We start from the raw sequence: 15,133 nt of genomic DNA on the forward strand, positions 1-15,133 counted from the left end.
TTATATCTTTATATATGTATTTTTAAAAAGCTGCCAAATGTTTCCAAAGTGATCATATTATTTTACATGCCCACCAGAGTTTTACTGTTTCCACATCCTTGCCAGCATTTGGTATGGTCAGTTTTTTTAATTTTAGCCAGTAAAATATATGTGTAATGGTATTGCATTGTGGTTTTAATTTGTATTTCTCTAATGACTAATGATTTTGGACATCTTTTCATGTGCTTATTTGCTCTCTGTGTTTCTTCTTTGGTGAAATTATTTGTTCAAATCTTTTGCCCAGTTTTTTGCTCTCTTACTGAGTTTGAGAGTTCTAATAGTCTGGATCCAGTTTTTTTTTTTTTTTTAATGGAGCATACTTTTAGTGTTGTATCTAAGAACTCTTTGCCCAACCCAGGGTCACAGAGATTTTTTTTTTTCTTTGTTTTCTTTTAGAAGTTTTGTAGTTTTCAGTTTTACCTTTAAATCTATGATCCCTATTGAGGTAACATTTGCATATGGTGTGAGAATCAAAGTTCTTTTTTTGTTTTTTTTTTTTTTGAGACAGAGTCTTACTCTGTCACCTAGGCTGGAGTGCAATGGTGCGATCTCGGCTCACTGCAAGCTCCACCTCCCAGATTCAAGTGATTCTCCTGCCTCAACCTCCTGAGTAGCTGTGATTATAGGTGCCCACCACCACGCCCAGCTAATTTTTGTATTTTTAGTAGATACAGGGTTTCACCATATTGGTCAGGCTGGTCTTGAACTCCTGACCTCAGGTGATCCACCCTCCTTGGCCTCCCAAAGTTCTAGGATTACAGGCATGAGCCACTGTGCCTGGCCCTAAAGTTTATCTTTTTAATATGAATATCTAATTGCATAAGCAGTATGTATTGGAAAGATTATTCTTTTACCATTCAGTTGCTTTTGCACCTTTGTCTAAAATCAGTTGCCTCATGTATGGGGCTATTTTTGTACTCGCTATTCTGTTTCATTGATCTGCTTGTCTATTTTGACGTCAATACCACATGATTGGTCACTGGAACTTTTATAAGTCTTGAAGTCAGATAATGTAAGTTTTACAACTTTATTCTTCTCAGAGTTGTTTTGGCTATTCTAGATGCTTATTACTTCCATATGAATTTTAGAATCAACATCAATTTTTACAAGAATGCCTGTTTGTATTTCAGTTGAGATTTTGTTGAATCTATAGATCAGTTTGAGAAGAATTGCTGTCTTGACAGTATTGAGCCTCCAATTCATGGACATGGTGTAACTCTCCATTTATTTGGATTTTCTTTCAGCAATTTTTGAGATTTTGGTATATACATCTTACATATTTATTAAATTTATCCCTAAGTATTTCATATTTTTGATACTATAAATGGTATTTAAAATTTTTAAATTTATGATTGTTTCTAATATATTGAAATGTACTTGACTTTTGCATATTTGATTTTTTTTTTTTTTAATCCTGCGGTCTTGCTATGTAACCTATTTATCTGGTAGTTTTTTTTGGAGATTCCATAGTATTTTCTTCATAGATGATTATATTGTCTATGAAGGCAGTTGAACTTCTTTACCAATCTGGGTGCTGTTTATTTGTCTTTCTTGTTTATTGCATTGGCTAGAACCTCTAGGACAATGTAGAATAGATGTTGTGAGAGTGGATGTCCTTGCTTTGTTTCTGTTGACCCAATGTGTCTTGAATTTTTTAGTGCTATTGTATATTTAAATGATATTCCAGTGACTAAATTCTAGGTTTGCTGCCAGTGCCTCAATACCATGTTTAATATGATCAAATATATGATCTTCTGTTGTAATATAAATTACAGAATAAGGTAATTCTGAATTGTTCCATTTATGTCCCTGACTGTTGAAACTATTTAATTTTAAACTTACAACTTAAAATAAAAGATTATTGTATATTAGTATGTTTTATATCTTAAAAAGTCAAATGTGATGAGTATTAATGTAAGAATTAATGGTCTGCTTAATATTATGAAAGAAAAATCACTAAATAATTTTATCGTAGTTGGTTCAGATGAAGCTTTTACATAGACTTTTGAGGGTAGAAACTCTGTGATAGTTTTATAGTAAGTTGGGATTGTGTTTATTTGTGTTTTTACTTGTAGGTTAATAGTCCTAGGATGGATCTGACTCTTGCTGAACTTCAGGAAATGGCATCTCGCCAGCAGCAACAGATTGAAGCCCAGCAACAATTGCTGGCAACTAAGGTAGTATCTTCTTTTTTTTTGGAGATGAAGTCTCACTCTGTCGCCTAGGCTGGAGTGCAGTGGCACGATCTCCGCTCACTGCAACCTCCACCTCCTGAGTTCAAGTGATTCTACTGTCTCAGCCTCCCAAGTAGCTGGGATTACCAGCAGATGCCACCACACCTGGCTAAATTTTGTATTTTTTGTAGAGATGGGGTTTCACCGTGTTGGCCAGACTGGTCTCAAACTCCTGACCTCAGGTGATCTGCCACTTTGGCCTCCCAAAGTGTTGGGATTACAGGCGTGAGCCATCGTGCCTGGCTGGTAGTATCTTCTTTTAAAAGACCTAACAGGCCGCTATTCTTAATGTATGTGTAAGGCTATTTACGTTCTACCCCCATTAAGCCAATTACCTCACAGATATGAGGTGACATTGTCAACCCAAAAGCCACCTGCTGTTTGGTGCTCTCTTGGTGCTCTCTTTAAGTCCTTACTACAGCTTTTTGTAGAAATCCTTATATCATCCTAATTATTCAAGATCTTCCTGACTCCTGATTCTGATCAACATTAACTATGCTATGCTGGTTATCAGTCAGACAGGAAAGGTGGAAAGAGCCCTTCATCTTTGCTCCTAGGAACTACTGTGGGCCACAGCAAGAGGAATATTAAAGTTCTAACATGGCATGGTTAATCTTGGATCAGAATAATCTAATACTGTCCCCTTCTGGAGCTTGGAACCAATAATGGGCTGCTTGCCTTTTTTTGGGGAACATTCTTTATCCATAAACTAACGCTAGTCCTGGCCTTGAACAAGGAAAATATAAGAAGCCACTCCGTTACCATCAGAACTGCTGCTTCTCCTGCCAGCCATAGGCTTCCAATCTGACCCAAAAGCCAACAGACCTTTCTCTGTAAAGGGCTACATAGTAAATATTTTGGGCTTTGCAAGCTTTGCTGCCTCTATTGCAACTACTCAACTCTGCTGTTATAAGCTGTCATGGATAATAGGTAAACAGATAGTGTGGCTATGTCTCAATAAAACTTTACTTACAAAAACAAGATAGCAAGCTGGATTTGGCCTGCAGGCTATAGTTTGTCAACCCCTGGTCTTAACACCCAGGATCCACAACTGACCAGTCCTTTAGTGATTATAAGGCCACTGAAGCAGGGGTAGACACTTGTTGGTTTGTCATGGGCAAAGGTACCCAATAGGGCTTTGAAATAATGGCCAGGAATTCTTCAAGGCAGTTCTCAACACGCAGTGTGGACTTCCATTTCATACTTTCTAGGGTTCTTGTGTATCCATTTCTGTTTGTAATACCAGACCCCAGTTTTTCCAAAATCATATATATCATTGCTTCTCAAACTTTAAGATACATACAGATCTTCTAGGGATTGTGTTGAAAATGCCTATTCTGATTCAGTAGGTATGAGTTGAGATTTGAGCTTCTGCATTTCTCACAAGCTTCCAGGTGATGCTCATGCACATTACATTGAGTGGTAAGGATATATAGTCAAATAAAAAGGTTGGTTGTTGAAGAATAAATCTCTAACCTTTTTAGTCTTCAAGGACTAAAAAACAAGTGCTTGTGGGTTTTTTTTTTTTTTCTTTTGATATAGGTTCTCACTGTGTTGCCCAGGCTGGACTTGAATTCCTGGGTTCAAGTAATCCTCCTGCCTTAGCCAGGGTTTTTGTTTTGATTATTTCCATGTTACTTTTATGTTTTAGGCATATTAATCTAAGAACTAGTTTACCTGTGATTATAAATTGTGTGGCTCTGTTACTCAGTTTTAGTTAAAATTTTTAATGTAATAAATAAAAAATTTCTGCTATAACAAAAGTACTTTGGGGCAGGGGAAAGAAACAGTTTCAGATTCCATAATTGCAGCTTTCTAAAGGTGTTAAATATTTCTTTAGCTCTTTTCAGTGACCATTTATTGAGAATATACTACATAAAATACCATTCAAAGACATTTACATTTCACATTTCATTTAATCTTCACCGTAGTAACATTGGTAGTTACTATTGATCATCCCCGTTTTATAGATGAAGAAACATAGACTTGCATACTTGGTGAGGTTATGCAGTTTGTTCAAGGTCTCATAGCTAATAAGTGGCAGAGCTTGGGTTCGAATCTAAATGTATTCCAAATCTTATACATTTAAATACTTTCTTATAATGCTTCCCATTTCTACATGAGCTGCTTTTTAAAATTGTTGCAACAGTTTATGAAAACTAGTTCAAGAATTGCTGCATCCTTGCTGCATAAGAACCACTTGGGTTAAAAATACTGATTCCTGGATCTTATCCCCAAGATTCTAGGGTGGGCTCAGGAGTATCTGTTTTGAACAGACTTCCATTGTGATTCTGATGGCAGTGTTTAGGAAGAAGGGAGACCAGACCAGGGTTACAAGTGTACCTCAATCTCAACATCTAAGTGTTGCGGTTAGGCTATTTTGAGCTTAGTGGTGTACCTATCTAAAATGACATACCTAATGATTACTTTTATTTTTAGGAACAGCGCTTAAAGTTTTTGAAACAACAAGATCAGCGACAACAGCAACAAGTTGCTGAGCAGGAGAAGCTTAAAAGGCTAAAAGAAATAGCTGAGAATCAGGAAGCTAAGCTAAAAAAAGTGAGAGCACTTAAAGGCCACGTGGAACAGAAGAGACTAAGCAATGGGAAACTTGGTAAGTTGTTCCTCATAGATTTACTTTTTTCTACATCTTTTTGTCTGTTTTTTTTTTTTTTGGAGACAGAGTCTTACTGTGTTGCCCAGGCTGGTCTTTTGAACCCTGGCCTCAAGTGATCCTCCCACCTCAGCCTCCTGAGTAGCTGGGGTTACAGGTGCAAGCCACCATGGTTGATCTGTAGATAACTTTAAAGGGAATCTTTTGAAAAAAATATTATTCACTGCAGTTTTGATGCTGCAGGTTCCTCTGAATTGGATTCAGCTATTGAATGTTTTATACAGGATTTCTAAGATACCTTTGGAAAATGTAATATTTTTTCCCCTCTTAACATTTTTTGACTGAGAGTTTGATGAAGGCAAGGATTTTTATTCATGTGATAGCTCCATCTATTACAATACCATTTTAATCAGAATATTAGTGATTTAATAGACCCACCTATCTTATAAAATTGAAAGTTCTAAAGAAATTTTCATTGTTTCTAAAATTTGGAGTTTAATAATATTTTTAATGCAAATTCCAATAACGATACATTGAGATTGAAGTACAGAGATTTAAAGATGTCTCTGTTGATTTCAATTGCTTCTGAAAGAAGTAGGTTGCTTCTAGGACAATCTGAAAATTTTTTCTACTGTTTATTAGAAGGTTTATTGTAAAGCCTGGTTGCCTGGGAAGTAGTCCATTCTTATTTTTCTTTTCAACTGTTGTTGTTATTCTCTCTCTCATCTAGTGGAGGAAATTGAACAGATGAATAGTTTGTTCCAGCAAAAACAGAGGGAGCTCGTCCTGGCTGTGTCAAAAGTAGAAGAACTGACCAGGCAGCTCGAGATGCTCAAGAACGGCAGGATTGACGGCCACCATGACAACCAGTCTGCGGTGGCTGAGCTTGATCGCCTCTATAAGGAGCTGCAGGTAGACCGTAGCTGTTTGCCAAATGCTGTACAACCTCCTTTCCAGAAACAGAGTTGCTCATATAAGTAGCAAGAGGTGCTAGATTTCAGTTGCCTTTCCTTAAAGAGAAGGCAGGTTGTAGGGGGAAGCTAAACTCCAGAGAATCCAGAGTAAACTTTATAGTACCCCAGACAGGAAATTTGAGACATTCCTCATAACCACAACTGGTGGTCTTGCACAGGTGTCACTTAATTTTAAACCATGAGATGAGAAGTGTGGAGGGGTGGAGGGACCTCATATTTTTAGAAATTATGTAATAGTTAACCATGTGATTAACGTTTGAGACATTTTCTTCCTACTCCTTGGCTACCTTTTTTCCCCTCTCTTTTATTCAGCTAAGAAACAAATTGAATCAAGAGCAGAATGCCAAGCTACAACAACAGAGGGAGTGTTTGAATAAGCGTAATTCAGAAGTGGCAGTCATGGATAAGCGTGTTAATGAGCTGAGGGACCGGCTGTGGAAGAAGAAGGCAGCTCTACAGCAAAAAGAAAATCTACCAGTAAGTGGGCCGTTTTGTAATGGTTTGGGGGAGGAGGGAAAAGGATGACCAGCCCGGTGAGGTTACTCATAGGCACCTTCTTCAGAATCATTACTCAGTGTGCCGTCAGAAAACAGACGCTGTTTATGGATCCTCAAAAGACAATCCGCTGCTTTTTTACTTTTTAATGTTATTACCTGTGTAGCTCTGTTTGTCTTTCTAATACTTGTAATAAAGTGTGGGTGAGAGTTCATTAGGGAGTGTTTATTTTGGAATGTTTTTCTGTAGACTCTATGGCTAGATTCTGAAAGTCCTCATTTTAAAAAAGAAAATGTCACATCTTAGTTTCTAAGTCTGATCTCCTGAGGTGATTTTTAATACTGAAGGACCTGTGCTTCTTTCCTAAGGTTTCATCTGATGGAAATCTTCCCCAGCAAGCCGCGTCAGCCCCAAGCCGTGTGGCTGCGGTAGGTCCCTATATCCAGTCATCTACTATGCCTCGAATGCCCTCAAGGCCTGAATTGCTGGTGAAGCCAGCCCTGCCGGATGGTTCCTTGGTCATGCAGGCTTCAGAGGGGCCGATGAAAATACAGACGCTGCCCAACATGAGATCTGGGGCTGCTTCACAAACTAAAGGTAAAAAGTCCTACAGAGCCTAGTTCTTTCCTATCCCCACTATTCTTTCTCCCAAGTTTGAGTTTAAAAAAAAAATCTCTCTTTGTATTCATTATTCATGTTTGAATTCTAAAAATCCTTTTGTATTCTTTGCTAGTGTAATGGTAAGTTAAAAAAATTAAAATTGATACCATAGTTGTACAAGGATGATTTTTCTTAACCCTAAATAATACAATTCTATTCAGGAAATGAAATAAAATACAATATCTTTATAAAGCTGAAAATTGTTTTAAAAAGTTCCTTGTTGCTAAGGAAATTTTGATCTGATATTAATAACTTGAGAACTTTTCTTTTTGTGTAAAAACATATGTAAGTGTTCATGGTGTCATCTTTACAGAATGTGAGGTTCTGAATCTATTATGTTGATGAGTGGTGTTAAATATTCATATCTGCTTACATGTGAGAATTTGCTGATAATTTTTAGAATAACATTAAACATATCGGGAGATTAAAAGTGAAAATAGCAGAGGCTTCTTGTGTTAGTGATCTTTGCATTCTGTATACTTCTCAGATACATGGAGAGGTGCAAGCCAGTGTTTTGTAATGGGAAGAGAAAGTGTAGGGAGAATTGTAGGAAAATTGGGGGTAAAGCATCCTTTAATGACCTTACCATTCAGACCCCTGGACAGAAGAAGTAATAGCTAGTATTGTCTCTGTTCTCTGACCGTTATCATGTGCAAAAAAATAGGTGATTTTCAAATTATTTGTTATTTTCCATAATTACTACTGTGAAACAATAGTACCATGCAGTCTGGATTTTATTGTGGAAAGAGTTATATTTGCTTTGTTTCTGTGAGGAAAAATGAAAGCGGTGGCTTTTGAAATTTAAGTATCTGTGTAGAAAAAATCTGAATATGCTGATTTGTGAAAGACTGCAGTTGAAGTCCTAGAGTAAGGGTCCACATATTTACTGTTGTGCATGTGTCACTTAAAATACCATTTATAAAATACACCTTAGACCCTTAGGTCTCTTGAATTGGAAATTATTTTCTGGGTGTGATGGTGATGTTTTCTAATACAATGAAGAATAATGTGTCTTTGCTGGTTCAAGCAGACTTGCTGTGACTACTTTTAAATTGCTTGAGTAAAGTACTAAATTAGAATATAAAATATAAAATATAATACAGTATTTTCTAAGTAAATTTATTGAGGTTGTTGTGAGTCTGGAATTTAAAGCTGTTTTTAGAGATTGGAAGTCTTAGTAGTAAAAATCATTAAAAATCTCTTTAGAATGCTGAGTTATTTGTAGCTGCTTTTCTGTATTTTAGGCTCTAAAATCCATCCAGCTGGCCCTGATTGGAGTCCTTCAAATGCAGATCTTTTCCCGAGCCAAGGCTCTGCTTCTGCACCTCAAAGCACTGGGAATGCTCTGGATCAAGGTGAGATTTATTTGTGCTACTCCTGGACATTAAATTTTGGTCATCTAAAAGGTGCTGTGTATTCCTTTTAGATAGTTCATTTTCTTTCCTGTCCTTGTCCTTGTCCTTGTCCTTTCCTGTCCTTGTCCTTTCCTTTCCTTTCCTTTCCTTTCCTTTCCTTTCCTTTCCTTTCCTTTCCTTTCCTTTCCTTTCCTTTCCTGTCCTGTCCTGTCCTGTCCTGTCCTGTCCTGTCCTGTCCTGTCCTTTTTGTTTTGTTTTTTTTAGAGACAGGGTCTCACTGTGTCACCCAGGCTGGAGTGCAGTGGTGTGCTCATGGCTCACTGGTGCAGCCTCCACCTCCTGGGCTCAAGTGATCCTCCTACCTCAGCTTCCCTAGTAGCTGGTACTACAGGTGCGTGCACCATGCCTGGCTAATTTCTCTGTTTTTTGTAGAGATGGGGTTTCACCATGTTGCCCAGACTGGACTTCTGGGCTCAAGTGAACTACCTGCTTCCACTTCCCAAAGTGCTTGGATTACAGGCGTGAGCCACTGCACCCGGCTAATCGTTCATTTTCTAGTGTGTTAACACAAGGGACAATATTTAACAGAATTTAATTTATTTCCAGAACACCTTAATTTAGTGGGAGAACTCAGGTGCGATCATTATAGTGCTTGGGTTATCCTTTTATTAATTTAATTAAAAAATAGGAATGTGCTTTGTGGACACAGATTTTCAGGGAGATTTAGGAGAGAGAAACTTACAAGTGAATGAGATATTTTATTCCAAACAGTTTGAATGTCATTGTGATTTTTTGGTCTTTAGTTGATGATGGAGAGGTTCCACTGAGGGAGAAAGAGAAAAAGGTGCGTCCGTTCTCAATGTTTGATGCAGTAGACCAGTCCACTGCCCCACCTTCCTTTGGTACTCTGAGGAAGAACCAGAGCAGTGAAGATATCTTGCGGGATGCTCAGGTACCTACAAATATCTGGGTTTTTACAATTTAATAGTAATTCTATAATGTAGTGTTTAGAAGGGATAAAGTATTATGTGAGGGAGAGCAGAAGAAACAGGATGTACCTAGGAGATTAGAAAATACATTAGCATTCTGTTATTTTAATTTCTCTTGCGTGAGTCTGTGCTCTCACACCTGGTGGGAGAATGACTGACGTGCTTGTTTTGGGTCGTATTTCGTGTGATTCTCTAAAAAGTATAAGTGCATCAAAGAACACTGTATTTGTATTATTCAAGTATGTTATTTCTTCAAAATTACAAAATGATTGTGTGGTGAATTTTCTGTAACTGTTGCAGTCTTAATCGTTAATAACCAGGTTATGTGTGAGTGCTCCAAGTTAGGTGTGTTTTATTACAGTTGTCTAGATTGCATGAAATTCCAGTGAACAAGAATGGTTTCCCATTATTGATGCCATCTGAGTATGAAAGATGACAGCAAAAGTTTTCAAGTGGGCACTTAAATGTATTAAAATTGCCCAGATAGGAAGTGGAAACAAGGCGGAAGTCATAAAGGGGAGAGATTGTATTGCATTTATGAAGTTCATTATTAAATGTGAGTAAATATAGAGATTTAAAACTAGTTGCCGGGCGCAGTGGCTCACGCTTGTACTCCCAGCACTTTGGGAGGCTGAGGCAGGTGGATCACCTGAGGTCGGGAGTTCAAGACCAGCCTGACCAACATGGAGAAACCCCGTCTCTACTAAAAATACAAAATTAGCCAGGGTGGTGGCACATGCCTGTAATCCCAGCTACTCGGGAGGCTGAGGCAGGAGAATCGCTTGAACCCGGGAGGTGGAGGTTACGGTGAGCCGAGATCGCGCCTTTGCACTCCAGCCTGGGCAAAAAGAGTGAAACTCTGTCTCAAAAAAAAAAAAAAAAAAAAAAAAAAAAAAAAAAAAAAAAAAAAAAACTAGTTAACAGCCAGGCGTGGTGGCCCACACCTGTAGTCTCAGCACTTTGGGAAGCTGAGGTGGGAGGAGGATCACTTGAGACTAGGAGTTCGAGACCAGCCTGGGCAACAAAACGAGACCCTGTCTATACATAAATAAAAGAAATAAATATATAAAAACAAAAACTAATTAATTTAAAAATATGAGTTTATATATATATATTATTTTCCGAGATGGAGTCTTGCTCTGTCGCCCAGGCTGGAGTGCAGTGACGCAATCTTGGCTCACTGCAACCTCTACCTCCTGGATTCAAGTGATTCTTCTGCCTCAGCCTCCCAAGTAGCTGGGATTACAGGCGCCCACCACTATACCTGGCTGATTTTTGTATTTTTTTCAGTAGAGATGGCGTTTCACCATATTGGCCAGGCTGGTCTCAAACTCCTGACCTCGTGATCTGCCTGCCTCGGCCTCCCAAAGTGCTGGTATTACAGGCATGAGCCATTGCACCGTGCCAGAGCTAATATTTTTATAGTGTATACTTACATTTGTGAAATTAGGTTATCTAGAACATCCTGTGTACCCAGTTGTATAGTATTTTAACTGGCTTTTTGTGTGTGTGTTATAGGCTGCAAATAAAAGTGTGGCTAAAGTACCACCTCCTGTTCCTACAAAACCAAAACAGATTAATTTGCCTTATTTTGGACAAACTAATCAGCCACCTTCAGATGTTAAGCCAGATGGAAGTTCTCAGCAGTTGTCAACAGTTGTTCCGTCCATGGGAACTAAACCAAAACCATCAGGGCAGCAGCCGAGAGTGCTGCTGTCTCCCAGCATACCTTCAGTTGGCCAAGACCAGACCCTTTCTCCAGGTTCTAAGCAAGAAAGTCCACCTGCTGCTGCTGTCCGGCCCTTTACTCCCCAGCCTTCCAAAGACACCTTACTTCCACCCTTCAGAAAACCCCAGACCGTGGCAGCAAGTTCAATATATTCCATGTATACGCAGCAGCAGGCTCCAGGAAAAAACTTCCAGCAGGCTGTGCAGAGCGCGTTGACCAAGACTCATACCAGAGGGCCACACTTTTCAAGTGGTAAGGTTCTTCACGTTCGTAGGTGACGTGGTTAAGTTCTACACCAGAGCTGCCATCTCTCAGCAGACCGCAAAATAATCCCTATTTTGACTGATGCTAAGGGTTTTTAACTGTGGCTTCTGTTCTTTACTGGGAGTTTAAAAGAGTGCTTGCTAAATGTCTGCTCCTACAGTAGTAGGCACGAAAGATAATAGATGAATAAAGTGTGGTCTCAAGTCTGGAGGGGCTTATTGGTGAGTGGGAACCAAATATACATGGGTCATTACAGTGCACAAGGAAGGTGTGTGTCTTCACTGTAGGTTGACCAGATGTTCTTGTCACATAGAGGACTGGATCACTGCCCCGTCTGTGTGTGTGTGTGCGTGCGTGCATGTGTGTGTGTGTGTATATATATACATATATATGTGTGTGTGTGTATAGGTATATACATGTGTATATGTGTATATATACACATATACACATAAGCATACATAGACATGTATATATAGATATATATACACACATCATACACATATTTGTGTGTGTCTGTATATGTGTATGTGTCTATATGTCTTTATATATATTATTATTATTAAAAATATTCTCTACTGTGATTGGGCTCAATGGCTCATGCCTGTAATCCCAGCACTTTGGGAGGCCAAGGTGGGCAGGTCTCCTGAGGTTGGGAGTTTGAGACCAGCCTGACCAACATGGAGAAACCCCGTCTCTACTAAAAATACAAAATTAACTGGGCATGATGGCACATGCCTGTAATCCCAGCTACTCAGGAGGTTGAGGCAGGAGAATCGTTTGAACCTGGGAGGTGGAGGTTGCAGTGAGCCGAGATGGTGCCATTGCACTCCAGCCTGGACAACAAGAGCGAAACTCCGTCTAAAAAAAAGAAAACATGCATGTATTCTCTACTGTATTTTAGAGTCATTGTAATGAGGGCATAGCCACTAGCTAAATGTAAAAACATAAGATTAGTTCGTATTAAACATACACAGTTTGGAAATTTGTTGGGTTCTTTCTAAATTATTACTTCATAGGACTAGAATAAAACTGACCATGTTTTAATTGAATGAAAATAGCTTTGTAGTCATGAAATAACAATGTAATTGTGACCTAAGATGCCATAATTAAAATTAGACAGCAAAGAATCAGTATATATGCTACCTGTTACTCTTTTCATGGGTCTTTGGTGAAAATGGAATAATTTGGGAATTAGATAATTTTAATATAATCAGAATGTTAACAGGGATTATCTTTGGTAACTATAAGTGGTTCTTAATAATTTTGTAAGCCAAATAGAAGTTCTCAACGTTGATTCACGTTTAAAAAGTGAAAGATGTTTAGTTTTAATATGGACACATGAGAGGATTATCTGTTTTCATTGGTTCTAAATGTTTTTCACATTTTGTTATTTTAAATTTGGATGCTACAGTCAGTGGTTTTTTTTTTTTTTTTTTTTTTTTTTTTTTTTGGAGACAGAGTCTTGCTCTGTTGCCCAGGCTGGACTGCAGTGGCGTGATCTCAGCTCACTGCAAGCTCCAGCTCCCGGATTCATGCCATTCTCCTGCCTCAGTCTCCTGCCACAGCCTCCCAAGTAACTGGGACTACAGGCGCTTGCCACCGCGCCTGGCTGATTTTTTGTATTTTTAGTAGAGACAGTGTTTCACTGTGTTAGCCACGATGGTCTGGATCTCCCGACCTCGTGATCCGCCCGCCTCGGCCTCCCAAAGTGCTGGGATTACAGGCCTGAGCCTCCACTCCCGGCCAGAGACAGTGATTTCTTAAAGTTGGCAACATTTTCTTATTGTTTCATGAGGTACGGTGCATGTTACACTCAGTGGGGGTTTTGATTCTGTAATAAGTTTATTATGCAAAGATGGGTTCCCTGCTTTGTAATTTGTTATTTTTAAAAATTAATTATATTTGAAGGGGATTATGTAGTAACAACTATGAAATTAAAAGAGGCTTTAGTTATTGTTAGCTGTTTCTGTTTCTTGCCAGTTTTGTTTAATTAATGCTAATCAGGGCTTTTTTTTTTTCCTTTTCCAATTAGTATATGGTAAGCCTGTAATTGCTGCTGCCCAGAATCAACAGCAGCACCCAGAGAACATTTATTCCAATAGCCAGGGCAAGCCTGGCAGTCCAGAACCTGAAACAGAGCCTGTTTCTTCAGTTCAGGAGAACCATGAAAACGAAAGAATTCCTCGGCCACTCAGCCCAACTAAATTACTGCCTTTCTTATCTAATCCTTACCGAAACCAGAGTGATGCTGACCTAGAAGCCCTACGAAAGAAATTATCTAATGCACCAAGGCCACTAAAGAAACGTAGTTCTATTACAGAGCCAGAGGGTCCTAACGGGCCAAATATTCAGAAGCTTTTGTATCAGAGGACCACCATAGCGGCCATGGAGACCATCTCTGTCCCATCATACCCATCCAAGTCAGCTTCTGTGACTGTCAGCTCAGAAAGCCCAGTAGAAATCCAGAATCCATATTTACATGTGGAGCCCGAGAAGGAAGTGGTCTCTCTGGTTCCTGAGTCATTGTCCCCAGAGGATGTGGGGAGTGCCAGTACAGAGAACAGTGACATGCCAGTTCCTTCTCCTGGCCTTGATTATGAGCCTGAGGGAGTCCCAGACAACAGCCCAAATCTCCAGAAAAACCCGGAAGAACCAAATCCAGAGGCCCCCCATCTGCTTGATGTGTATCTGGAGGAGTACCCTCCATACCCACCCCCACCATACCCATCCGGGGAGCCTGAAGGGCCAGGAGAAGACTCAGTGAGCATGCGCCCACCTGAAATCACCGGGCAGGTCTCTCTGCCTCCTGTAAGTAATGTGCTATCTCATAGCCTTTTCTGGAGTCCTTTACTTGGTTATGGTCTTCTTGATGGTCACATTCTTCTTCCCAGTTTGCATTTTTATTTTACGATTCCCTTGGCACAGAGTGGATCTTATAAATGTTTTCATAATGCATTTTATTCAATATAAAGAACATTTTTCTGTTTTAGAGAGAACCCATTTATTTGTGAAAGAAACAGAGTTTTGTTCTTACCCCTGTAAACACTGCATTTGCTGTTTCTTCTCTAGCTGATGTCACATATTAGGGAAGCAGCACTCGACCGGGACTCAAAAGACCTGGGTTTGAAACTTTTGATTACTAGCTTGCTGTGTGAAATCAGGCAGATGGTGTAACTTCTCTCATTGCTGATGTCAATCTTCTTCAAAATTTTCTGGCGGCGAAATTTTAAAAAATGAAATGTTAGGTGAAACCTCAAACTTACAACAGTGGTAAAATTGGAAGGGCTTTGGATGAAGTGAGGGCAGGGAGGGGTAACTGGGCTGAGGGACCCCTCTTCAGCCTCTTCTTCCCCTTCAACGAAGTCTGAAAATCGCTGGCGAACATGGTGATCCCTAAGATTTCTTTGTACTTTAACATACGAAAGTTATTCTAAAATTTTGTGTGTTTTGACTTGAGTGCACCTTCCACACTCCTTCCAAATGGTAAGCTTTTGTTTGAAATTTAAGCTTCAGTTCTCTCACTTTGAAATAGGTGAGAGAAAATAAAAATCCCGGAATGTCTGAATGAAGTATGCTTTTTCATAGTTTAATTTGAAGCCACTTTGCTAAGCACGGAAGGAAGTAGGATGCTGAACTATGAGTTTAAAACCTGGTCAAAAGCAAAATAACATTAAAAGAATTTTTTGTAAATGTACTTTGCATTTGATTCCTTATTATCTTTTAGATATGATAGTATTCAAAGATAATGATTGTCCAGAGTTATTTTTAACAATTGGCTAC

The 15,133-nt window shown here is 39.0% G+C and overlaps 1 protein-coding gene across 2 annotated transcripts in view; it reads left to right on the forward strand.

Annotated features, from left to right (window-relative positions):
- Positions 1–15,133, forward strand: part of TP53BP2 (tumor protein p53 binding protein 2) — a 67,948-nt gene that overhangs the window by 37,583 nt on the left and 15,232 nt on the right. For both annotated transcript variants that reach the window (XM_007988345.3, XM_007988346.3), the window contains 9 exons: positions 2,115–2,216; positions 4,713–4,887; positions 5,618–5,799; positions 6,174–6,338; positions 6,725–6,953; positions 8,261–8,371; positions 9,175–9,323; positions 10,879–11,341; positions 13,386–14,161. In XM_007988345.3, the coding sequence (XP_007986536.1) occupies positions 2,115–2,216; positions 4,713–4,887; positions 5,618–5,799; positions 6,174–6,338; positions 6,725–6,953; positions 8,261–8,371; positions 9,175–9,323; positions 10,879–11,341; positions 13,386–14,161 (2,352 nt within the window). The remainder of the gene's footprint in view (positions 1–2,114; positions 2,217–4,712; positions 4,888–5,617; positions 5,800–6,173; positions 6,339–6,724; positions 6,954–8,260; positions 8,372–9,174; positions 9,324–10,878; positions 11,342–13,385; positions 14,162–15,133) is intronic.

This window comes from Chlorocebus sabaeus, chromosome 25, assembly GCF_047675955.1.
Source record: "Chlorocebus sabaeus isolate Y175 chromosome 25, mChlSab1.0.hap1, whole genome shotgun sequence".
NCBI classification, from domain to species: Eukaryota; Metazoa; Chordata; class Mammalia; order Primates; family Cercopithecidae; genus Chlorocebus; species Chlorocebus sabaeus.